At 39.9% G+C, this 27,263-nt stretch overlaps 1 protein-coding gene across 17 annotated transcripts in view; it reads left to right on the forward strand.

The window, feature by feature from the left end:
- The first annotated feature begins 3,520 nt into the window (after positions 1 to 3,520).
- The window catches only part of WWOX (WW domain containing oxidoreductase), a 675,021-nt gene continuing 651,278 nt past the window's right edge, over positions 3,521 to 27,263 (forward strand). For 8 of the 17 annotated variants that reach the window (XR_006285091.1, XR_005222210.2, XM_037877520.2 and 5 more), the window contains exons 1-4: positions 3,662 to 3,865; positions 7,689 to 7,753; positions 9,449 to 9,506; positions 13,080 to 13,258. Coding sequence is in view for 15 of the 17 variants with exons in the window: in XM_037877520.2 (XP_037733448.1) it covers positions 3,759 to 3,865; positions 7,689 to 7,753; positions 9,449 to 9,506; positions 13,080 to 13,258 (409 nt within the window). In the remaining 2 variants the exon portion in view is untranslated. Of the gene's footprint in view, positions 3,866 to 7,688; positions 7,754 to 9,448; positions 9,507 to 13,079; positions 13,259 to 27,263 lie in introns of all 17 variants that reach the window. The other 9 variants (XM_043525930.1, XM_037877515.2, XM_037877518.2 and 6 more) reach the window with 5 other exon arrangements.

Raw genomic sequence — 27,263 nt, forward strand, 5'->3', positions numbered from 1 at the left:
TACATAGATACTTAGGTTGGATATCTTAGATGCTTGGAAGAGGGCTGGCTGACAACTCATTTCCATATTCCCATTAAACTTGCATCATGAAACTTCAGCTGTTGATTGTTGGGAGGAGGTGGTGAGGAGAGGGGAAAACATCTTCAAACTAACTGCTTTCTGCCAGCAGTCACCAATAAGTTACTAGCTTTATGAATTTCAAACCTTAGAGCTACAATCTTGAAACAAGTGACCTTTTTAGCTACTAGGTTGATCTGGAACGCTCTTCTATTATAGATCACTTGTGCAGGCACTTCCCAGGGCTGACAGGTCAGAGGTGAGCATGTCACTGAAGTGCCCCTTCCCTTTTGGATGCCTGCACCTAGCAGGGAGGTTGTTGCCATGCTTTTTAGTACTCCAAGCCCTGCTACTGTAAGTTCTCTGCTGTGAAAATTGGCCCATCCATAGCCAACACCTCTTTTGACTGATTGACATGAGAAACTGCTTCAATGTCACCTCTCAAAGGGACCTTCAAAGTGATGGAAGGGCAAGCCAGGAAATAATTCAAGTCTTGCAGGCAGACAGGTATATGTATGCAATTACTGGGGAGCAGGTGAACTGTATAGCTCCAATAGTGCATATTCAGCTTTATTTCTTTGTCTACAGTGCCATCTGCTGAAATCTCCAATAATTACATTTACAGCCCAGCTGTGTATACACACAAATAGAGACAGACACACTCACTTTGTTACAGGAGACAAATCCTATATTCCAAGTACTCCAGACTCTTATCAGCATTTACCAGCCCAAAGTCCTGGGTTCTAACCCCACTGATGACACATGCCATTATAAATGTTCACAGGCAGCAGGCCTGATTTACAATATATAGTTATTAGGATATCGGATTCTACAGATCTGGAAAAGGGACCAATGGAGACTGCTCATTTAGGTGGTCTGAAGAGAGGGGATTTTCCCTGAAGCAAGTTATGGTATATTGGCACCACACCAGGCTGAGTGCCACGTAAGCTATGAGTAAGGTATATATCCTAGTTCTTCAGTCCTTCAAATGGAGGTCTTGGCAAGCTGTAATCTGTGGTCATAAAGTTCTCAGATGTTTGAATCCTTTAGCAAAGCATGTGCTCATGTTGTCTTAGATTATTTTCTTGCCACAATGAAGTTAAATTTTCCTTTATAATGAAACTTGCTTTTGTGGTGTTCCTTTCACCTGAGGCCTATTTTTTGCTTTCACAAAGAAAGATATGGTCTTGTGTTTAAAGCACAAGACTGGGAATCTGACTTTTACGCCTAGTTCCACCACAGACTTGCTATGTGGCCTCAGGCTCATCACTTAACCTTGCTATGATTCAGTGCCTCAACACCCCAGTGAGGGATATCTCATGGGTGTGGTGTAACTTAATATAAACCAGTATTAAGCACTTTGATAGTTTCTGATAAAAGCTGCTATAGAATTATAAAGTATTATTCTAAAAAATCCCAGAGAAAGAAATATAGAGACTATTTCTTGTCTAACAACAAGCAGTAACTATGGGGTGGTACCAACTAACAGTATCACTACTGTGGTCTAATAACTTGAGCCCCTGAGACGTTATTGCGTCTCTTGGTCACTTCCGATATAAGCATGTTGCTTGGATGTGTTTACCTTCAGCTAGTAGGTGGCTTATACAGTGATCACTAGACCATGACCACACAGTCATGATTTTACTCTCCATGATTCAAAGATGAATGACTGGCTGGAGAATTAATGCAAATAGCCACACATCACTACAGTCATCCTGCTGCCCAGGCTTGGGAAATGGGCCATGCAGTGGCCATGCTGAGTGCTCCTAAGTGCCAGTAAAGTGAAGGCAAGGGCTGAGACTTATCCAAGTGTCATTTTGGATGCAGTTCTTTTCTCTGAGGAAATGACAAGTGCTGTATTTCTAGCCCAGTAAGGGCAAAGTAATGCAATGTTCACAGCCAGAGAAACTAAAAAGGGCAAATGGAGCAAAAAGTGGTCAAGGACAAAGCAGTGGTCAATGATTTTTCCTTCGAACCAAAAAGGGATTAAATAAATCATCAGGTAGGGTAAATCTAGGGCACCCGCTAGTGTACAAAAGTTAGCAAGCTCAGTGATCCTCATATATGTTGTCAAGGTTCCTTCCCCACTCTGAACTCTAGGGTACAGATGTGGGGACCTGCATGAAAGACCCCCAAGCTTATTCTTACCGGCTTAGGTTAAAAGTTGCCACCACCAAAGTGTTCAACAAAGAACAGGGAAAGAGCCCACTTGGAAATGTCTTTCCTCCCCAAAATCCCCCCCAGCCCTACACCCCCTTTTCTGGGGAAGGCTTGATAAAAATCCTCACCAATTTGCATAGGTGAACACAGACCCAAACCCTTCGATCTTAAAAACAATGAAAAAGCAATCAGGTTCTTAAAAGAAGAATTTTAATTAAAGTAAAAGAATCACCTCTGTAAAATCAGGATGGTAAATAGCTTACAGGGTAATCCAATTCAAAACACAGAGAATCCCTCTAGGCAAAACCTTAAGTTACAAAAAGACACAAAACCAGGAATATACATTCCATTCAGCACAGTTTATTTTGTCAGCCATTTAAACAAAACAGACTCTAATGCATATCCAACTAGATTGCTTATTAACCCTTTACAGGAGTTCTGACCTGCATTCCTGCTCTGGTCCCGGCAAAAACATCACACAGACCGAGAGGACCCTTTGTTCCCCCCCTCCAGCTTTGAAAGTATCTTGCCTCCTCATTGGTCATTTTGGTCAGGTACCAGCAAAGTTGTCTTAGCTTCTTAACCCTTTACAGGTGAAAGGTTTTTCCTCTGGCCAGGAGGGATTTAAAAGGTGCTTACCCTTCCCTTTATATTTATGACATATGTGTTCAGAGAAAAGCAATGAAAAATGATCAGCTGCCAACAGGGGCAATTTAGAAACTATCTTGTTTGATTATTTAATGCAGTGGGTCTTGGTCTTCTCCAGTCCTGCCAACCACCAATGTACAAACAACCAGAATCCCCTAAAGCATGAAACTGACTTAAAAGGAGGATTTTTTTAAGTGCTGCAATTGATTTTTTTGCTTTTGGGTTTTTTAACCTTTAGGAAAAAGAAAAGGAGTACTTGTAGTACCTTAGAGACTAAAATTTATTTGAGCATCCGATGAAGTGAGCTGTAGCTCACGAAAGCTTATGCTCAAATAAATTCGTTGGTCTGGAAGGTGCCACAAGTCCTCCTTTTCTTTTTACAAATACAGACTAACAGGGCTGCTACTCTGAAACTTAACCTTTAGGCTCCACTTACTTCACGCTTTTCTCCGCACCCAGGAGCGTAGACACCTGCTCTTTCAGTAATGAAGGCGGAGAGTCTCAGGCGCCATCACGAGTCCAGCATGAGCTCGCGCTTTCGGACAAACGCTGAGCCGCCCTGGAGGTACCAGCCTGAGAGCTGCACCCGCACTCGGGCAGACTGTGAACCCCGCCACAGCGCCAGGGGGAGGTAGGCTGAGAGCCGCAGGACGCCCGCTAGGACAGTAATGGGGAGCGTCTCTATTTGCAGGAGTCGGGCTCCCTGCGCCCGCCGCACACGCTGCACCTGTCCGGCGGCGACTGGCGCGCCCCTCTTGTCCGGACTACATTTCCCAGGGGGGCACTGGGCTCCCCTCACCACGCGATTGGTGGAGCTCACCGGAAGGGGCGGAGCCGCGAGGGGAACGGGCCGGTGGCGGTTGCTCTGGGGCTGGCTGGAGCCCTTCGGCCCAATGGCTGCTCTGAAGTACGCGGGGCTGGAGGACACGGACAGCGAGGAGGAGCTGCCTCCCGGCTGGGAGGAGCGGACCACCAAGGACGGCTGGGTTTACTACGCCAAGTAAGCGGGCACCCGCCGCGCCGGGACCCTGCTGACCCCACTTCTCTCCTGCCCTGGGGATGGGTGGGGGGCACGGAGCTGCCCCTCCTGCCCTGGGGATGGGTGGGGGGCACGGAGCTGCCCCTCCTGCCCTGGGGATGGGTGGGGGGCACGGAGCTGCCCCTCCCCCTCCTGCCCTGGGGATGGGCGGGGGCATGGCTCTTTCCCCTTCCCAGCCCGTCCTTGCTGCCCTTCCTGCGCGGGGCACAGTAGCTGCCTTCTGCATCTATCCTTGTTGTCTCTCCTAGGTGTGGGCGGGGGCAGAGAGCTGCTGCTTCCCTACACAGAATGACACTAGTGTAAACTTGGGGGAGGGGTAGAGAGGGTGACAGAGCTCTATATGGGAGGGAGGGTCATGAGAACAGGACTTAATTAAGTCACCTATTTCAGTGCATGTCAGTTTCCCAATCTGATACTTACCGAATGGGGTGTTGTGATGTTAGATCTACTAATGTGTGTGAAGTGCAGTAAGGCGCTAGGGTAATGGGCAGGGGGATGACAAATAAACACCTTGGATACAGAGAAGGGAAGGGGGCAGGAATGCCCTACACATCAGGGGAGACCGGGATAGGGGGATTGGGATATATGCTGCTTTATATGTGGGGATGCATAAGTACAATACTAAGTACACATAGGTGGAGCTGTCGTTTCTGGGTAAGTGGTTAATGATACAGCTCTGCGTAAAAGGGATAAAACTCCAGTGGGAGTTGGTTGCGTTTGGGGGCAATATTGCTGTATATTTTTTGGGTGGAGGATATAACTTTCGTATATTTTGGGATATTTGTGTACATATGTGAGAGCAATAGTGTCTTACATAAGGCATCATGATGCTCTCGATTTTGTCTGGTACGGGAGGAGAAGAGAAACAGGTACTATAATAATCTGCGTATGTGTGGCTATTGAAAGTGATAAACAGGGGTGTAGCTCAGTCGGGATGTTGAGGTTTGCCAGAGTTTTGGTCGGGTGATTCATTGGCCCATAGCTGCCACCCTGTGCCATTATGAAAATGTTAAGCCTAGACATTGCCATATTCTGGGCATTTGGCAAGAGAGGATGCACTACAGGGCTGACTTGTGAGAAGAATTTCCTTACTTTTCTATTAAAGCTCCCTTAACTGGATTGGCTGTGGAGTCAATCTGTATTGAAGTCTGAATGATGGCTCCGGTTATAATGCTAGCATGATCTCTCTTTTTGGAAGGAAAAATATGTAGTAGCAGTGTTTTCTCCTACGTACTGTCAGATGACTTCTCTTCTCCATACTTCTGCACCCCAAATGCACTTCCTAGCTTGTCCAGCATGAGAGGAGTATAAAAAAAGTAATTCTTCTCCACAAACTAAATTATTAAGTCTAGATTTTAAGTGTTCCTTTATTCCCACTGACTTCAGTGAGCCCAACTTTTGGTAATCATTACTAGCATGTCCTTAAGTAAGATCTTATGCATGGGATCTTTGTCAGACATAAGTGTGCTGGCAAAAGACCCTAGTGTAGAGTGACAAAACTTCACTTTTGCTGGCATAGCTTATTTCTCTTTGGGGGCTGTATTTAGCTATACCAAGCCTAAGTACAGTTTTGCTGGTGTAAGCTGTGGGGGAGTGCTTTTCTGGTGTAGGATACTGGTGGCTATACTGGCAAAGCACTCCTAGTATAGATCTGGCCTGTGTGTTTGTGTATAATACACACACACTATTTTTTTTCAAAAAGAAAAGGAGTACTTGTGATACCTTAGAGACTAACCAATTTATTTGAACATAAGCTTTCGTGAGCTACAGCCCACTTCATCGGATGCATCAGTGAAGTGAGCTGTAGCTCATGAAAGCTTATGCCCAAATAAATTTGTTAGTCTCTAAGGTGCCGCAAGTACTCCTGTTCTTTTTGCGGATACAGACTAACACGGCTGCTACTCTGAAACCTATTTTTTTTCAGTAATTAAAACAATGTACTAAACCACCGGAGAAGTACCTTATGCAAAAGAATTCACTCAGTGGGTCAGACTGTTAGCTGCTGTTGGGTTAGCTCCATTCAAGTTAATGGAGCTGTGCATATTTACACCAGCTGAAAATCTGACCCAATACATGCAAATATAGCTGATTTTTTTTAAAGAAAATATTTGATTTGTAATGATTATAATTTGGTCTCTGATATTTATATGGCAATGTTTTTGTTTTTGTTTTAAATAATCTGTTAACTTCCTAATTAAATGTTACACTTGCCATGTATAGGAAGTAAGGTATAAAGGCTCTGCATCCTCACAGTTCTCCTTGCATGCTCAGGGCCTTATTTATTCCCAGTTCTTCCTATTAGTTTACTTCACTGACAGTGGCTTTAACATGTACCTGTATTTTCTCCCTTTACCAGAAATATCTAACTTATACTGCATGTGTTTTGACGAAGTATTTTAGTAACTTACCAGTATGCATTGTAAACTAATATTATTCCTCTGCATACATGGGTGTCGGAAATTATGTTGATCCTATCCTTGATTTTTGTATGAATGTGATCACATTTTCAATATTTCTAGTATGCACACACACTGGTAGAGAGTGAGGAGCAGTGGAATGGGGCCCCTTTTTTCTCCTGTGGTTTTAGAAAGTATCCTCTTTCTTCTTTCCCACTGAGATGCACAAGTAGTATCAGGGATGCAGCAGCAGAACTTAATCCAGCTGCTGGAGTGTTTCATTTTAGGTAAACATGTCTAGTCCATCCTACTCTTTTCTTCTGCTCAGGTGGTGTTTGCAGAGCCCCCAGAACAATGGGTTAACGCCTCATTGAGATGCAGGTCAAGTCGTATCTCATAGAGCCGTTGTTTCTAGCTGCCTGCAGACTTGGGCAGACACCACTGCAGCAGTTGCTCTTGGGGCATGCTTTCAAGCTTTTCTTCCCAGATGTGAGGGCTAGAAATGTACTTTTTCTTTTAGATGAAGAGATTCTGATTCAATAACAAGCTGGTGTTATAAGCATGGGTCTATAATCTATATTCTTTAATTTGTTTATACTGCTTGTTTACCCGAGCCGAAATGTAGAAAGCTATGTGGTATGGTTAGATCTGTTCAAATGAATATTTTTCAGGTGAATAATAGCTCTGGATGGGAGATGATGTCATGATCTGCCTTATTAAATGAACCAATTAATGAATAAATCAGTGATTTGCTGGCCTATAATTAAGTACTGTTTCTCCCTTTGGGCTCACTGATAAATTTCTTTTAAGACTTGCTAAGACTTCCACTTGCTAAGGTGGAAGTTCCAACTCTTTTACGCCACATCTTATTTATGGAAATAACTTGGGCAAAACTTTGAAAGGGATTTTTGTGACTTCAAACATTTCTATAATGAATTCCCATTGAAATCCTGGTTCATGGTTACATGTTTCATGATCTTCCCCCTTAAAGCCACTGGCCTTTTGTACGCAATCTATTAATGTTGCCCTTTAATCATCCAGAGGGATTGTTTGCTCCCTGCCAGCCTGAGAAATGAGACTTGGATCCAAACTTGTGTTTGAATTGTTGTGGCTTCTGTTCTGTGTGACTAGGTTTTTCTCAAAATCCTGGCACCACAGAATCTAGTTACCTAAGGCAGCACTCATGAAACTTCTTTTAAATAGGGAGGAGATATTATTAATAAGTAGGGGGAATATATTTCTTTCCTCAAGAGGTTTATACCACAGAAAGATATAATCGGAATGCAGCAGGAACACTGCTATGGTGATATATTATATTGAAGGTAAATAATAGAAATGCATCTTTAAGCTTCTTTTTAATTGTCCTTTTAATTATTTTTTTTAAACAGTCATCTTGAAGAGAAAACCCAGTGGGAGCATCCTAAATCTGGAAAGAGAAAACGCATTGCAGGAGGTTTGTGTTGGGTTTTTGTAACGCAGTAAGTTACAAGTAATGATCAGAATGGATGGAGGATCTAGATGGCTGATTTGTGCTGTGTTTGGCCCAAGTCTTGTCAGCTATTTTATATAAGTAAACCCCCGTTGATTCACCAAAGCCCAACATGTTTGTCAGGGGGTTAGTTTGCATGACTTTATTTCTACATAAAGGCAAAGAATAGGCAGAAGTGCAAAGGTCTTCTGTTTACTGTCCTTGTAATGGACGCAGAGGCTCATGGCAAGATTCGTAAATTGTGTTATGACCCCTTTCCACCACTTGGGTGACACAAAGGGTTCTTATTTCGGCTGTAAATGCCAGCAGAGAATTCCACTTGTGTAGGGGAATTCCCTGCCAGTGCCTCACTGTTCCATGTCCCCCACACCTGGGCTAGGTATGTGTCAAGGAAGGAGTAGGCAGGAAGAGAGCGTGGCAGAACTTTAGACTACCACAGTAATCTGCTACTGGGAAAATGCCCATTTAAGGATCTTCTGTTAGTGGCTCAGGTTAGAGTGCTCTGAGAATCAGGGAACCCAAACTGGCTCCCTGACACCTCCCTTCCCTTGCGGTGAGCTGAGCTCCAGCACTGGAGAGAATAAAATCTCGTTTACTAGCATGATTCATCTTGCTTACCAAAAAGATTGTTGGTTGGGGAAAGCTTCAATAAACGTAGAGGATAAATAAAAACAGTGCATTTTAAAGGAGGCAATGTTATACATACAGAAGAACAGTCCTGCATTAAGACTAGATGATGCATGATATTAACATTTTCAGTAGATTAATGTTAAAGGGATATTAGTAACTTTTTGGTTGGGGCAGGAGGATAAGAGCATTATACATAGGCATGCCAAAGTGGGACTCCATCACTAAATTTGAATTTTTTTATTTTATCGTGTCAGTAAAATATTTAAAGCCATTAAAGAAAGGGATAGGTTGTTCATGTGTTGCTTATGTCTCATGTTTCATACATTGTCAATAATGTGCACATACCTCATGTTAGAATGTTTTCAGTATATTTGAACCACCACCCTGATGAATTACAGGTAATATTTTCAGCCAAGTTTAGCTTCTTTGAAATAGCAGCAAAATTCCTTGATTTAAACATTTTTAGGAAAATATTCTGTCATACTTTTTATCATTTCTTTCCTTTTAACATATCATACCCCTATAATAGTATTGTCTGCCACATACTGGGGCTTATTCCCATGTTCTGATATGTAATGTGCATTATATACAATATTGCAGAATCCAGTATTTTGATAGCTGCTGTACTTGATCATGCATTCATACCAGCTCTGCCCAAGATGCATGGGACATGTGCAACATATTATAAGGCAGGATCAAACCCTGTGGGTTTGTACTGCAAGAAAAGTCATTTGTGAAAGGACTACTAGCCTACTGCAAACATCTCCGTATCCTTGTTAGTAATTACCATATGCCACACCATATTGTTTATTCTAGATCTCCTGCATTTTATACCTTTCATCTGAGAACCTTTCCTTTGTTTTGATGGTTTGTGAGCAGTTCTTGTTTTTAAACTTAGCTTCAGTATTCAGGTCAAGCTGGTAGGAGTACTAGGGATGGAAATGCTTGTATATATTTCCCACATTCAGCAATGCCAGGAGTTCAAACTTCCTGGAGAAAATGCTTTGAGATATATTTTCTGTATTCTAGATCTGCCATATGGGTGGGAGCAAGAAACAGATGAAAATGGACAAGTCTACTTTGTAGAGTAAGTACTTGAAAATGTAGATCATGAATGAATAGGAGGGCTGATGATCCATACGAGATTTGGACCACTCTAGTGAGTTGCAATGCTATGATTCTTTGAGTTAAATACACAGAAACCAGTAAGCAAAAACTTAATATTTAAACGTTTAGGCATGTAATAAATCTCCCCCTCCTCCCCCACACACCATGTTAGTAAATTGTTTCATGTAAACATAAGTATAAACTTGCAGTGCAGAATTGAGAGTGACTTAAACTTAATTCTATAACAGAATAATTGTGATATTTAATTAATTATCAATAGATCTCCTAGCTAAACAGAAGGTGGAAAGAATCTATAAACAAATTATTGGTAAAATGAATTTGAGGAATAACCATAATGAAATGAGGAATAATGGAGTAATTCAAAAGATAACTCCATATGAAGATTGGGTTCCCAAAGAGAACACCCAATGATACGTTAATATCCTCTGTTGTAAAGTCAGGAGAGAGAGAATTGTGAATTCTTCATACAACAAATTTTGACTCTGGTAGACCAAAATTCCTGCCTCTTCAAAGTGTGGGTAGGTGAGGCTGTCTCTTCTTAAAGTAATTTAAGAAATTGTAATTTAAGAAATACAATAGGAACTTGATTTTGTGATCTCAGCTCAGAAAGATAATTACATGGATCAGTTTTTGTAAAGCAAAACCCGTTTCACACTTTCTATATGTGACTCTGCTTATATGGACCGCCAAGCTTCCACGATTGGTTGGTCTGTTTTTACAATATGATAGTGCTCAGAATGTGTTGGATGCTGTGAAAAACAGAAAGAACAATTCCTGCCCTGGGGAGCTTACAATCTAAAAGATATGGGGGGAAAAGAAAGAGAGGTAGAACAAGGGGCAACATCAGGAGGGGTGAGTTCATAGGAGCAGGGACAGGAAAGAGAGGAAGGAAGGATCATAAGGAATACTGAGTCTGGCTTTGAATAGACATTGATAGAGAGGAGAAGGGAGGTTGTTTCAGTAAACAATGAGTCAGTAGAGAGGGAAGAATATTTACAGTCCAAACTGTAGAATCCGCTCACACAAGGGGAGCACAGGTTTTGTGAAGATCATTGATCAAAAATAAGTTGAGAATTTTTTTGTCAGAATGATCTGCTGACAGAAAATGCAGTTACTGCAAAAAACAGAAATTTTCCATGGAGCGGGTGGGGACAATCTTTTTTTTTTTTTTTTTTTTTTGGGCCAGACTTTCATTTTTTTCCATTGGGGAGGGAAATCTAAATGAAGTATTTCATTTAGGGTCAGTGCAACCCTAAATAGAATATTTTTTGTTGAAGATTTTTTGAATTGAATTCTGAATCAGCTAAATAAAACATCAAATTGCATTTCTCTTTCAGCAGATTGCTTTCTGGGAGTTATAGTTCAAGCCCCGGTCTCTCCTGTGTGCTGGGCTGGGCTGAGCTCAGCTCAGCTCCCTGGAGGACTGCATCTCCCAGAATCCAATGTAGATTTCCCTCTGACCAAGTTCTGCTTGATTCACCATGGGAATGTGGCCTGACTAGGGAGCCTGGCATAGAAGGGAGAATGGGGGCCTCAGGCTTCTGAAATGCAACTCCCAAGAGTCAAAGCGTTACAATAGGAAAATGCAGTTTAATGTTAAAGTGACTCAAAATGAAACATTTCTGTTCACTTCAATTTCAGGAATGTTGAAATATTTCCATTAAAAATGTCAAAATGAAACATTTAATCTCTTCTGAATTAAAATTGTTGTGGGAATTTCTCTTTTGGGGGAAAAATGTGGACATTTCAGTTGAAATGCTGGAATTTCTTGTGGGACAGAAATTCTGAATTTCACTTGGCTCAAGGAAAGGCTCTGACCAAGAAAGAAGATGCTGCTTCTTTTCCTCCTCCAGCTTATTTGGCTGGGGAGTGCTGGTGGGTGCTGCTACAGTTTGAGTCCAGAGGTATAGCCCTTTGAAGCATTGGCAAAGTTTTCATTAATTGTCAGACACACAGATTTTTTGTGCGAAAGTCAACATGGTTTCTGTAAAGGGAGATCGTGTCTTACTAATCTATTAGAGTTCTTTGAGGTGGTCAACAAACATGTGGACAAGGGGGATCCAGTGGACATAGTGTACTTAGATTTCCAGAAAGCCTTTGACAAGGTCCCTCACCAAAGGGTCTTATGTAAATTAAGTTGTCATGGGATAAGAGGGAAGATCCTTTCATGGATTGAGAACTGCTTAATAGACAGGGAACAAGGGGTAGGAATAAATGGTAAATTTTCAGAATGGAGAGGGGTAACTAGTGGTGTTCCCCAAGGATCAGTCCTAGGACCAGTCCTATTCAACTTATTCATAAATGATCTGGAGAAAGGGGTAAACAGTGAGGTGGCAAGATGATACTAAACTGCTCAAGATAGTTAAGACCAAAGCAGACTGTGAAGAACTTCAAAAAGATCTCACAAAACTAAGTGATTGGGCAACAAAATGGCAGATAAAATTTAATGTTGATAAATGTAAAGTAATGTACATTGGAAAAAATAACCCCAACTACACATACAATATGACGGGGGCTAATTTAGCTACAACTAATCAGGAGAAAGATCTTGGAGTCATCGTGAAGTGTTCTCTGGAGACATCCACGCAGTGTGCAGCGGCAGTCAAAAAAGCAAACAGGATGTTAGGAATCCTTAAAAAAGAGAGAATAAGATGGAGAATATCTTATTGCCCTTATATAAATCCATGGTACGCCCACATCTTGAATACTGCGTACAGATGTGGTCCCCTCATCTCAAAAAATATATACTGGCATTAGAAAAGGTTCAGAAAAGGGCAACTGAAATGATTAGGGGTTTGGAACGGGTCCCATATGAGGAGAGATTAAAGAGGCTAGAACTTTTCAGCTTGGAAAAGAGGAGACTAAGGGGGGATATGATAGATGTATATAAAGTCATGAGTGGTGTGGAGAAAGTGAATAAGGAAAAGTTATTTACTTGTTCCCATAATATAAGAACTAAGGGCCACCAAATGAAATTAATGGGTAGCAGGTTTAAAACAAACAAAAGGAAGTTCTTCAGTCAGAGCACAGTCAACCGGTGGAACTCCTTGCCTGAGGAGGTTGTGAAGGCTACGATTATAACCAGGTTTAAAAGAGAACTGGATAAATTCATGGAGGTTAAGTCCATTAATGGCTTTTAGCCAGGATGGGTAAGGAATGGTATCCCTAGCCTCTGTTTGTCAGAGGGTGGAGATGGATGGCATAATTTTTTTGACCTAGCTACTGCCTCTCAGGGAGCTGGATTACTTAAGGTGATGCAAGAACGCTTCCTGTTTTGTGGCGGTAGTGTCTATGCTGAACACTATTGCAGCAGAGCTGCAGCAGTGTTTCAAGTGTAGACAAGCCATAACTTGTAAAGGTCTTGACTGAGGTTAAAAAGGAGAGAACAAGTCACATGTTCTCTTAGTAACATTCTTGGTATTAATAAGACCTGCTTTTGGCAACACTTCAGTGTTTCCCTAGTGCTTGCAACCTTACTGCACGGCATCGAAGAAACAAAAATTGTTTGAAATCTTGTTTTTGATTTTTACAGCCATATAAACAAAAGGACTACATACCTTGACCCCAGACTGGCATTTACCGTTGAAGATAATCCAGTGAAGTCTACTGCTAGACAGAGATATGATGGAAACAGTACTGCAATGGAAATCCTTCAGGGTCGTGATCTGAGTGAAAAAGTGGTTATAATCACTGGAGCGAATTCAGGAATAGGTAGGTCATTGTGACACTTAAGTGAATAAAATATTATGGTTCATCTTCTTGTGAGTAGTTTTGACCTAACATTGGTTCGGTATATTTATATTCGGTATATTTATATTCCTTGGTGCAGTTCATCCTAAAATAATTTGAAAGGGAACATTCTCTGAAATAGTATTTTCAGGCTACAACAGGCTCTAAACTTTTCTTATTGTCAGCACGTGTCTTGGTTAAACCTGTTTTAGGGAGATTTTATATCGTTGACTGAATAACTTTAAATTTATGTAAACATTATCAGAGTTTGGCATACTACTCTAAATTGGCATTATTGTAAATGCAGCAAATTTGCTTTTATAATTAACTAAATTTGTTTAATCAAATGTGCACATTTAAAAGTATGTAAAATTTGGGGTGTAAATGAATCAAAGCTTCTCCTGCCCCGCCTTTAGAGTTTTTTAATTTGAGTCAGTTGCTAAGAATCTGAAACTGTGTAGCTCAGAAATAACCTAGCTCTTCTCTCTTTTAACCTGGTTCAAGGTTATCATGTGAACCTCTTGAGTGAAACAGTGTTCCATGCTTGTATAGCGATACTGTAGTCAAAGGGTTTGACACCTCATCCAGATCTGTGATGCTTGTGAAAGGTAACTGTTATCTTGAGAGGATGTCTGGATTTGTATTGTGGTTTCTCCTCCTTTTCCCCACCCAATTTGCAGTTCTGGGTGGTCATAGCTAAATTACATGCACCTTGGGACTAAGTGCTTGCTACCAATGGCTGCTATATAATGTTAACCTATCAAGCTAACAGGAAACTACTTTAGAACCCTGTTTATCCGACCCTCCATTATCTGGTTCTCTGTATTAACCGAACAACCAGCACGCGCAGGGCCAGAAGTGGGTAATCTCTCCTTTGGCTGCTAGATGGCGCTGCAGTCTTGGATTTGTCCATTCTCTGCATTATCCGAATTTTTGATTATCCGATCTGGCCCTGGTCCCAATTAGATGGATAAATGGGTTCTGCTGCATATTAAGAGGAGAACAGAAGCATAAGTGGGTGTGTGAGACTAGGCAGGAGGTATTGCTACCTATGTGAACTGTTTGAAAATCTGAGTATTTTGTTTTGCTGTTTGCTCATTTTTATTTTGAGCATTTTCCTCATCTTGGGAAATAGCCAAATAAATAAGACTCCCTGTCTGACTGGAACATTTGTAGTATTAATTACACAAGTGCGTCTGAAAAGGCTGCACAGAATAATTGGCATTCAGGACTCTCTTACTCTCATAGAGCAGACACTCAGTAACTCGATTGTACCTGGATGATTAAGATCCCATGGGTGACCTGATCCTTAGCCACCCCTCTGTTTATTTTAAAGCCTCTGCAGTGGTCAGGACAATGCAACAAACGTGTGGCATTAGTGGAGTGAACTAAACATTGGGCATGTGCTGCTTCAAATTGTGAGGATGTAAGGTTCATAAAACCCCAAGTCCAGATGTTTTTCTCAGTTGCACTTATATCACATGTGAAGACATGGCCTATGAGCCTCAAACTTCTCGGGTGCCGTAATGTCTTTGACATCACTGCTGGTTCCATCTCTGCATCCAGCACCAGTTACCAACTGCCAGAGAGCAAGATGTTTCAAGAGTGAGGCAGTTGGGACTTGGGTACAGGGCGATCACATAGAGTCCTGTGCTGTTTGGGCACCCTGAGTTGTCCTGATTTTGTGAGGCCTAAGCGTGAGGCTTGCTTTCTCCTTCACTGCTTAGTTTGAAGGGGAGCTCTTGTACTTTGCTTCCATAGAGCGTGGCTGCTAATGTTCTTTTCCAGGCCTTTGGATGTACCTTGTAAGTCTTGAAGATCTGTTGAGATGTTGAGATGGGGCTATCTAGAATATTGAGATAGGACTAGAAATCATTAAACACTGAATTCTAGTCCCAGTTCAGCCACTGTATGCCGTGTGGCCTTGGGTTAGTAACTTGTCCTCCATATGCATCAGGGATAGTACTTCCCTACCTCGGAGGAGTGTTCTGAGGATTAATTAGTTAGTGGTTGTATAATGCTCTGAAAATCAAGTACTCTGTTCTGTGTTTTGTAGTGTGATTGGATGTTCTCGAGGAAAATGCTGCTGTGTTCCACTGGCTAAAAATTGATTAAAAGAAAATCTTGTTCAGCCTGGGCAGTTTGAAATTTTATAAGGTCAGAAGCACAAGAAGTTTAAAAAAAAAAAAAATCAAATATTAAGGCTTCTTGTTTTCAAAATCAGTTTGCAACTTACTTTAAAGACTGATTTGACAGTCTCTGTAAATGTTTCTGCACATCCTGTGTGGGAATTTGGTTTATTTCATTATGACCGGAAGTTAGCTCCAAAAGGCCAAACATATATTTTAATCACATTACATTGTTTCTTTTTGCTCAAAAATATCTTTTTAACTTTTAAGTTAATGAATTGAGTAAAAAAGATGGAGTTCAAACAAATCTGAGAGCGCATTTAAAAAAAACCCAAACAACCCAGAATAAAAACCTTCTTTCATTCACCAGCACACATCAGTTGACTATGCTAAAGGTAAAAAACCCAAACTGTTCTTGGGCTGATGTTCCTAATAATTTATCAATAGGTATAACATATGGAATCTTATGCAGGTTACTAATTACTAGAATTTTATTGTGTAATCATCCTGATTTAGTAAATGCATGTGAAAAAAATCACTTCCAAAGTGTGTCACTGTTGTCACTGAAGGGCAAGGGAGGAAAAAACAAAGATACAGTGTGTAAAAACACAATGACTTCTGGGGTCTTAAGCATATTGAACATACAACTTCTGTGTTCTGACTGTCATGGGAGCATTCAAGAAGGTCAGATAATTCAGGGAATTGTCACTATAATTCATAGACTCCAGGGAATCCAATCCTTTTCTGGACAAGAATTTTAGATTATCTAGGTTTGAAAAACTTGATTATAGTATCCTAATAAAAGCTGGAACTCCAGCTGAAGGTGTGGATGAGCGACAAACCATTCTGGTGAAATCATGATTCCATTGAAGTCCATGAGAGCTTTACCGTTGACTTCAAGATTTCACCTTTAGTCTAGGTTTATGTACAGTTGGGTCCCAAAAACTAAGCAACTAATCTGTGTGAGGGCAATTAAATAAGTTGCCTGTTTTTCACAGGGACAAAGTTTCTAGGAGTTGTAGGTGCCGTTCACCTGTGAAAGTTGAGCCACTTGTTTAGTTACCCAAGTATTGATTTTTGTGCTCAACCTTAGGATCTCATGTTGGCAAATATTGAGTGAAATCTGGGCTCTATCAAAGTCTTTGGCAAAACTACCATTGATTTTAAAAGGACAAGGATTTCACTTATTGTCTTTGACTGCTGTGCTCATCTGTAAAATGGGAAAAATTATATCTACTACAGAAGTCTCTTGTGAAGATTAAAAATGACACAAGTGTTCTGTAAAGTGATGTTCCGTATTTTACTTGATGTAAACTGATGTACAGTTCAACAGCTTATGGCTGTACTACTAACTGTAGAAGTGGTGGTATATTTTCTGCAACTCTTTCGGTATACCCAACTCTCAAATTATTTCTCCCTCCCATCAGATATTTCCTTTAACTTCTATCTTCTTATTTAAAGCTAACAATTAATCCATTGCAGGTTCCACTATGAGGAAAACTTGTTAACAAGAGTATGGAATTCAAGTTCAGATTTCTTGGTTTTATCTAATGGCTGCTTTCCCATTTCTTTATTTTTTTTGGGTACTTAGTCTTAAAAAAAAGTTACCACAAAACATATTAAAGAAATAGTTTTTTCTCCCCCAGAGGTGTGTTTAGGATATACAATGAATAAGTGAAAATATGTAAAACTTATGGTGAAAAGAATTTACTAAATATATCCACTAGTCACTTGAAAAGTTAAGAGTCGGTTTTTTTAAAATACTTAGATTTTATCAGGGAGTGAATACTTACTAACTTCTTTAAAATCAAAGCTGGTGTTTGTGTTGTGAGGATGGTAAATATCAAACTTTTTTCTTTCTTTAATTTTACAGATCTCTTCTTGTCATGTGATAAACATTCTTTAGATCTTGATTAATTTTAGTCAGGATTAAATTTTCATCTTCTAAATATTGGGTCAGAAAAATGTTAATTATCTGTGTGCTGCAACACTATATTATGATTAATTTTAACTTCAGCCATGAATGGTCTTGTAATATTAACCATCTATTTTCAGATACAGACCCTGTTCCTGCAGAGACTTATTCACACACAAAGTAGTTCTTTTAAAGTCAGTGAGACTACTTGCAATACATGGTTAATGCATAGTTAAGTATTTGCAGGACTGGAACCCTAGTTTGGTTACAAAGAAAGAGTCCTTTAGTTGGTATCGTACATACAAATAAAAATAATTCTTTAATTTTTTTTTCCACAAGAGGGCTGTATTGTCCTTTGAAAATATTAAACAAAAGAGAGCCTTTATATTTTTCTCCTCCTCCTGTGGTTTTTTGTTAAATACTTCTGAATTTTTGTAATTGTCAGCGCTTACGTTCAAAGTGTGAGAAGTATGTTAGCTGTTCCGTTGCATTCTAGTCTATAAGAAGATACAGTATTTTCAACTTTGTTTGCAGTCAGTTCTGCCAAATTACACAATGTCCATATTTTTAGTAGTATTTGTTTTTAATATCAGGGAGACAATGGTGTGGTTTATATATTTCTGGGAAGCTGAATTACACAAATATTACTATACATTTTAAGGCTCATCTCAGGCTACAATAAATGCCTTGAAACTACATGTACCTCTGCTTCATTTTTTTTTTAACAGCACACATTGGTTACCTAATCTATTGTGAATATTAGACTATGTAAGAACAATAAAATATAAATGACACAGTACTATTTATGCTGTTTTACTGGCATATTGTAGAGGGACAAAATGTGTATCTTTTTGTGCTGGTGCAGACTTCGGAAAACATTTTTTTTAAAAAGCCGTCTTACATGAGATTGTTCTTTTAATCACAAAGTTTCATTTTTTTCTCTTTACAAAACAATCATGCACAGAATCTTTTTGTATTCAAAGAATGAGAAATAGTCCTATTTTGGTTATATCAAGGTCATAAGCAATCTATTAATTACATATCTTAGGGGATGCCCAGATCAAACGCAGGGGTGACCTCAGAAAATTAAAAGCATTCTTGGCTTTGTGTAGCTTACTTTTTTTAACCAAATACTGAAAAAATTCCAAAAACTCTTGTGCTGAACATGACTGTCCGTGCTGCATTTTCTTAACTCTTGAGTTACAAAGTCTTTTTTCAATCCATAAACTTAGTTGATCTGCAAACATTTCCACTATTTCAAAACCAGTGACTGTGTATTAACACTTTTGTGAAATAAAATATTATTTTGTATTGCAGACCCCTAGAGACCCCAGTCAGGAGTGAGGTCCTATTCTACTAGGCACTGTAAATGCATATGAGCGCTTTCATTTTCCACAGACTTGTAGTGTAAAAAGTCAATACAAAGCTGCAGTATTCAAAAGTTTTGTAACATCATATTGATGCCTAGAATGAGGATATGTTCTTTTAATATATCAAAATTAAGCATCTGCTGTATATTTTATTAATCTGTTTTGGATAACTGGCCCTTGGATTTATAGAGGCTTTATAAAGATGTGTATTTCCCTTCTCTTTCACCCTTGTCTGAATTACCTGTGGTTATAGGTGGGCTCTGCCTTGTGCACTGGGGCTTGACTTGCATGTCATTACTAGAACTCTAGCCTGAGACAGCTGTTAATAAAGATTAAATAGAGGGCTTAATTAGTTCCTAGTTTTGTAGTATAGTACTTCAATTTTAAATTCCAGAAGTCTGTCTTGGATTACCATTTTTAACTATAATTTAAGTCTCAAGAGAAGAGGACATGCTTCATTAAGGCTTGCTTATATAAACAAAAAATACACTAAGCAACCTGCATTGCTCATCTTAACTACAAATATATAGGTAGCAGCTCTATCCCTTTAGTCTTTCTTAAATTGATTTATACTGTACCCATTGCTGACTCTTCTGTTGCTTAAACAAACAAGTAGTATCTGTGCATCAGGCTATGGAATTGGGGAATAAATTGTCAGTACTATTAGCTAAAAAAATTAGCTGCTATGTACCTTCCTAATGGAATGTATATGGAATGAAGTGTATTCTCAGTAACAAATGCTACAGCTAGGGTTTGTTTCAAAATTACATTTGTGTGTTCCTAAATACATCTCAGTGTTGTAAAACTTTACTCACCCCAAGAAAGTAAGTAAGTATCTATTAATTTGCATACTGTCACCATGATAATGTATGGGTGATGAGACTTTGTTCATAGATGGTCGTGATGTTTAGGTGATTGTATTTATCATGCACCTTTGACTGTCTTACTTGCTCTCAGCCCACTAATCTATCTCACCTGGGACTTTGACATTTCAAACCCGTGATCAGTATAGAACATCCACCATTTTTTTGAAAATCAGTCTGCTCTCCAAAAATCACTCTTTTCAACTCGCTCTTTGCCCAGAAAATTAAAAATCATTTGCAGTGGGCTAGTCATATTCAGCTTTGGATCCATGACATATTTCAGGTTAGGGACCTTCAGGGGAATATGTGAACTTCAGAGCTTCGGAAACTCAGGAATATCTCTCCGGTCCAGTTAAACGCATTGTTATGGTGTATCTATCCCACACAGGTGATGAAAGGGCTGACTGGAACTAGAAAGCTCAATTAAGGTACCTGGAAATTGGGTTTGCCTCTCTCCCTCCCCCACCTCTCCCCCCGAAGATGAGTCCCAGCAGTGGAAGGAGCTGAGCATAAAGAGAGGGAGCCCAGAGCAGAAGATAGGTCTCAAGCAAGATGCTGGAGGAAAGGGCAGTTTCCTGCAGTAGTCCCTGGTGCAGGAACAAAGACCCCAGAGAAGAAGGGCCAGAAGAGTACCCTGGGGCCACTATACTGGTTAAGGGACCAGGAATTGGGAGAGAATCCAGAAGCCAAGGGTGGGTGGACGTTGTTTATGTTGGTCCTTTGTTTGGGCCATTTGAACTCTAGTAGGGGATTCTGGGGCTGAGAGCCCTCCACTGTGAAGGAGGATTAAGACATGAAGAGCCTCGGTTCACCAAAGGCAGCAGAGCCAGAACTTTTTGAGGTGCGGTCTTGACCTTAATTGTTTGATTTGAGGTGGTGTAGGTTGAAGAGTGTTGGAAAAGCACAGTATTATTCAAGAGCCCTGGAAAGGGGATGCCTGCAATGCTATCACAAGCCAGACAGACAGAGACACACACAATACTTACATTTAGTCCTAGGAGGTCCCAAAGCTTACCATCAAAGCATAGTTTTAGACAGAAAGTCAGTGTATGTAACAATGTCTATTCTCTCTCTGTATCTAAAGCTTGTACATTTGGACAAAAGCTAAGGGCCCTGCTTTAGTGATACGATGCTTGTGTGCCAGTCCATCTGGTCACATCACACTGCAGGATTGAGGCCAATGGCAGTTTGTTTTACAGGTGGAATGATATGTCATATAATCCCAGTAAAAATTCTAAATTCAAGAATCTTACATTTTCTCTCTAGGGTGTGAGAATTTACCATCATCATAAGTATCAGAATGACTTTAAAGTACCTGGGTTTGTGACAGGCTTCACAACTTGGAACAAATGATCCAGAATCTGCCTTCAAGGAGCTTCATGTAAGGGTAGACGTGTAGCATTCATCCTCTTTGCAGTTCTTAAGACACTTAGATAATAAAGCAGTTTTGATCACTTAAAACTTTCTAAACTGCTTATGGAGAGGCTTTTGGGTCTCCAGTACTTGCCAGCTAGCTCCGTCACCGAAAAGCTTTCCTATATAGGTGGAAAATGACATAAACTCTCCTGTACGAAACATATACACTTTATATTTGGGGTATGCCCTGATGCTCTTGAATATCACAAGGTGCTTAATCCTTCTTGGATCTGTAGGCAGAAAACAAATAAGAATTAAAATAACCACAGAGATGTCCCTTTTGATTACTACTTTTTTTACCTAAATCAGAGGTTGAATAATGTGTTCTGAATCTCCCAGAAAGATCACTTAGTGCATATAGGGAAACATGCCAGACATGGGAGTCTGCTCAGGCTTTTGGCAGAGGGCACAATGCTCTTATTATGAAGGGATGGTGGTTTTTGTGTGTGTGTGTGTATTTATATGTATATGTGTGTGTGTATATGTATATGTTCATGAATGATGATGTAGTTGAGCCCTAACTAGACAGTACAAATAACAGTATCTTTAGTCAAATCCAGATCATATGGGAGGAATAAAACAGACCCAATAAATATCAATGAGGACTATAATGTTAATGATATTAGTCTGATTCTTTAAGTATGTTCACTGTCTCACTATATTACAAAGCTCTTGGTGGTCTCAGCCCACACAGACCCTTGTCTGAGTTTGTTAGTAAGGAATTGTTCACTCTGCTTTGGAGCTAGAGGACATATTTTTCTTCCCCTCTCGAAACGTGCATACATTTCTGTCTGAACACAGACATTGGTTTATTTTCTAATTTATGTCTTTATCCTTTCTGTTTGTCTCCAGATGAAATAATAGTTAAAATGATTATATGAACTGACATACAACTTCTATAAATGATTCACTAGACATGCTGTCCTGGTCTAGACTCCTTTCCTGATTTGTTGCAAAGCTTCTGAGTCTTTTTCACAGTTGGGTGTATGATTTTTTTTTTTTTTTTTTTTTTTTACCCATCCTTCTTTCAAGCAGATAGTACTTTAAGTCGGGGGAGGGGAAGAGGGGGAAATAAGATTTTGAAACCAACGTGAACCACTCAGGCTTGGTTGTTCAGTTGTACTGAAAAATAAGAGCATTTTATTTAAGAAGGATCTTTTTATATGGAACTTCTCTTTTTTGTTTTTGGTCTGCTTTGTACTGTTGCTATTATCTAATGCACACCAGTAGTACTAATGCAACCTTTCATGCAGCAGAGCTCTTTAGATGCAGATTAGCTGATTAAATGTTTTGTTTTTTTTAAACTTGCTTTAATGAAATGCAAACATCAAGAAATCTTGCTTGCATATTGCTTCTACTACTTGCAGTGCCTTTTGGGGTATGTCCTCACTGCATAGTTAACCTGGGCTGCTTCCTTGTGTTTTAGCCCCCTACCATCCTCACAGAAAACCCTCTCATCTGGCTGTGGGTGTGTTTGAAGACTGGGCTAATTTACCCATCTGGGGTATAGGTTAGAACCCAGACTCCAGTTTAACTCTGTATGGAATCCTCCCACTTTGCAGTGAGCATGCAGACAAAGTTACTTGAATGCAGATGATCCTCCAGTGTCCTTCCCACAGTTCCCCCAAAGGATGGACAAGGTCTCCCACAATTGACTAGGAAAGAGTCCCAGAGCATCTCAGCACAAAGAACCATGGGATATGCCCTCAGAGACACTTTGGTGAGTCTAGAAACCAGGAGGACATGGTAACACAGATAGGGCTTTGGTGTGAGGATGCTCGCATCCAGTGTAGGCCAATCCAGGTGTTTAGACCTGGGTGTTTATCACCTAGAATAGCTGCGTAGTGAAGACTTAGTGCTTGTCTGCACCTGAAATGCTACAGCTGCTTCACTGTAGTGCTTCAATGTAGACACTATGTATGCTGATGGGAGGGTCCTGAGTGGCGGTAGCCAAGTTGACAGAAGAATTCTTCCGTCGACCTACCGCTGTGTATGCTGGCTTAATTATGTTGCTCGGTGGTATGGATTTTATATCCCTGAGCGATATAGCTAGGTTAACTTCTTAGTGCAGACCAGGCATAAGTCCTTCCCTCCTCAGAGGAGGAAAAAGGAGATCGGGGAGTTAGGGCCTAATTCAGCACAGCCGTCGAGGGAGGCAGCACTTGCCTACTCCGCAGGCCCTGCAGTAAAGGCCCTGCAGAGTCCAGAGGAGGGAGTGTGGCACTACACTGTTCCATCCATTGAAAGATGCCTTGTTCCCTGATTGCCAAGTCTTTCTCCAGCTCCTTTCTCCCTCTGAGATCAGCCTAGGGTAAACTACATGTTTTGTAGCTTGGATCAAACAACTGGGGAGTGTTCAGGCCTTTACAAATGTGAGAAACTATATTGCCAGTTAACTCAATCTGTTCAGTGGAGTTTTTACTACCTCAGATTAATTTTATTGTATTGGGGTGAAAGAAGGAGGGAGACTTTGATCAATACATGGATCTTGTGCCCTCACCTGGAATTGTTTACTGGATATCTAGTTGTGGTGGCTAACTCTTGTAGCCTTTTTGATTGGCTTTGTGGGTTGATCAGTGCTGCCATGAAGAACTGGGGATAGGGAGGATAATAGTGGGTATTGTTTGTTTCTGCAGGTTTGGGCTTTTAGTCCTTTTGTGATCAAGAGACTTTCAGATGTAAGCCTGCAGATAGTGGCTTTGTCTACACTGGACTGGTTCAGTTCACTACACTGGTTCAGGGGTGTGAAAAAACCACACCCCCGAATGACACAAGTTTTGCTGCTGAAAAGTGCCGGTATGAACAGTGGTTTGTCGGCAGGAGAGTGTCTACTATCCATGATCAGATAATTTTCTAATCAAGACCTGGCTATTTTGGAGATGATTACAGGCGTGTGCATACAAAATATGAGAGACATGCACACGCAAAGGTCAGGATGTCTGGGTCTGTGTTCCGGTAAGCGTAAACCAGTCTTTATCTTTCGTGTAATTACTCCATTTCTCAAACTCTCTGTGCCTACTAGATAATGCTTCATTGCTATGGAAGCAGAGATGTAAGCAGTGAGAAAGACCTAATATGTCATCAAATTAATTCTTTAATAATGCAGCCGTGTTCGCCACTTTGTCTGTAGGTGTTCTGAGAATTCTAGTTTTAAATGTCCTAAAAAATGGGGTTTCTTCCACTTCTGTGGAAAGAGACTGTCGCACAGCTTCATACGTTTCACTTTTGGGGATGCAGCCTGAGGGAGTCCTTGCTTAGTTTCATAGCATTACTTGGCTCCAACAGAATTTATTTATTCTGTAGGGCAAGGACTGACTCCAACACTGCAGCTCTTAAGCTTTGTACCTGTTGAGGACATGTCCTGCATGTCTTTTAAGATGCATAGTAGTAGCGTGCTTCTCTAGGAGAACTTGAGAGGCCCACAGTGTGTGGGCATGTGGTTGTTCAGGGCACTTTGGGGCAGTGGCCAGGAAAAAGGATAAATTTTGTGGGTAATGGCTTCAAGACAGAGTGCTGGCCGTATGAAGTTCTAAGTTCCACAGATCTGAGATTCCCTGTTCTGATGACTCTTACGAAGTTGGAAATTACCATTCATAGGTCAAAGTGTATTTCTAATGACTGAAAATAGTGAGATGCAAACTGGCTTTTTAAAACTGATTTAATCATATAAAGTGTTAGTTACAAAGGTAAGGACCCTTTTTTGTTTTAAAATATGATTAAACTGCATCATCCTTTTAAATGAAATTTTGTTGCCTAAGATTTAGCTTACATTAAAGGATTTTTTTTTGAATGTATCATTTTTTTCTTTATGTAGTTTAATTTATTTGAATACTAAGCATTCCTTTATTTTACGTATGCCTCTTACGTTGTGATTGTTATAGTCCATAACAGTTAATGAGTAAATTGCATTAGTCAGAAAAGTTCTTTTATGAGGTAGACTGGAAATAGTATCGGATTTTCATATTTCTTTTCTCATGTCCATTTTGATGAATCTATTTATTACTTCTGTAATGAGTAGTACACATGGTTGGTTAGCCAAGTTATTGAACTTTATCAACCTTGGCTGAAATTCACAATGCATGCCAAACTTCTTGTAACATGTAAGAAATTACATCTTGGCTAAAAGGTTCAATAATGATTACTCTTGTAATGGAATCTTTTCACAAAGAATGGGATTTAACTGTATGCCTGTGCTTTTTTTAATTCATTCTAATACTGAAATAACATGCCTGTAGATCAAATTAATTTATTTATGATACACAATCACATTTCAGAATGTGTTTAATTATCTGTTACGAAAGGGTTAAAAAGACTTGTCTATGTGCCTTGGAGGAACTGGATCTTTCTTGTCAAATGTCTTTCAAAATATTTGACTTGGAAAGGTTTTTCTGCTTATAATAAATGTTAATATAATAACAATACCTTTCATGGGATGTGGAGATAGAAAAGATCTTTTTGATGAATCAATCCATCTCTCTACCAGAGCAGGATTTATTTCCTATTGTGTCTTATCTATACACATTCTGAAAGTCAATAGCACTGCAGCATCAGGGTTGACTGAGTGACCTAGCTGTGCATTTTAGAATTGGTTAGGAGTTTTCCATCAGAAAGATTTTCCAACAAAAAAATTGAAATTTTCCATTGAAAAATTTCCAGTTTTGCTTAATAATTTCAATTTTCTACTGGGCAAATGGAAATTTTGTGACTTCCTAGCTGCTTGCCTGGAAGACTATTGTCACTTTTTTTCTTCCTGCCTGCAGGAAGAAAGTGGAATTGAGAATGGCCTTCAGGTAGGCAGCCAAAAAATTCCACTTTTGGTTCTCCTAGGACAGGATCTTTCTGGAAAACCCTTCCCTAGAAAATATTTCATGTTTTTGAATTTTCATCCCATTCAGGGAAAAATTTGTTTTTCAAAAACACAAAATTTTTCTTGGGAAGGGATTTTCATTTTCTGGGCAACTGAAGGGCATTTGAATTCCCTGCAGTGCTTGTGATTTCTTAAGTAGAACAGAAAAGGAGTACTTGTGGCACCTTAGAGACTATCAAATTTATTTGAGCATAAGCTTTCGTGAGCTACAGCTCACTGCATCCGATGAAGTGAGCTGTAGCTCACGAAAGCTTATGCTCAAATAAATTTGTTAGTCTCTAAGGTGCCACAAGTACTCCTTTTCTTTTTGAGGATACAGGCTAACATGGCTGCTACTCTGAAACCTGTCATTAAGTAAAACAGTAACTGTTGATTTACAGGCTTCTTAATATTTGTTTTCTAAGAACATAAGAACAGCCATACTGGGCCAGAGCAGTGGTCCATGTAGCCCAGTATCCTGTCTTTGAACAGTGGCCAATAGGTGCTTCAGAGAGAAAGAACAGACAGGCAATCATCAAGTGATCCATCCCCTGTCACCCATTCCCACCTTCTGGCAAACAGAGGCTAGGGACACTTCAAAGCATGGTTTTGCATCCTGCCCAATAGCCAGTGATGGACCTATCCTCCATGAATTCATCTAGTTCTTTTTTGAACCCTGTTATAGTCTTGGCCTTCACAACGACCTTTTGCAAAAAGTTCCACAGCTTGACTACGTTGTGTGAAGAAATACTTCCCTTTGTTCATTTTAAACCTGCTGCCTATCAATTTCATTTTGTGACCCCCTACCTCTTCTGTTATGAGGAGTAAATAACACTTCCTTATTTACTTTCGCCACACCAGTCATGATTTAATAGACCTGTATCATATCCCCCCTTAGTCGTCTCTTTTCCAAGCTGAAAAGTCCCAGTCTTATTAATCTCACCTCATATTGAAGCTGTTCCATCTCCCTAATCATTTTTGCGGTTGCCCTTTTCTGTACATTTTCCAATTTCAATATATCTCTTTTGAGTTGCAGCGACCACATTTGCATGCAGTGTTCAAAATGTTGGTGTACCATGGATTTATATAGAGGCAATATGATATTTTCTGTCTTATTATCTGTCCCTTTCTTAATGATTTCCCAACATTCTATTAACTTGTTGACTGCCACTGTTCATTGTGTGGATGTTTTCAGAAAACTATCCACAATGACTCCTAGATCTTTCTTGAGTGCTAACAGCTAATTTCGACCGCATCATTTTATATGTATAGTTGGGATGATGTTTTCCATTGTGCATTACTTTGCATTTATCATTTCTAAGGAAAATGATACTCTCCTTGAGGGATTTTTGGCTGACATAAATGATAGGTCCTTTCAACTCTAACTTTCAGCTTTAACTTTTTTTTTCCCCATGGGAATTCCCTTTTAGGTTTTTTTTTTTTTTTTT

Source organism: Chelonia mydas, chromosome 12 (genome assembly GCF_015237465.2).
Source record: "Chelonia mydas isolate rCheMyd1 chromosome 12, rCheMyd1.pri.v2, whole genome shotgun sequence".
NCBI lineage: Eukaryota > Metazoa > Chordata > Testudines > Cheloniidae > Chelonia > Chelonia mydas.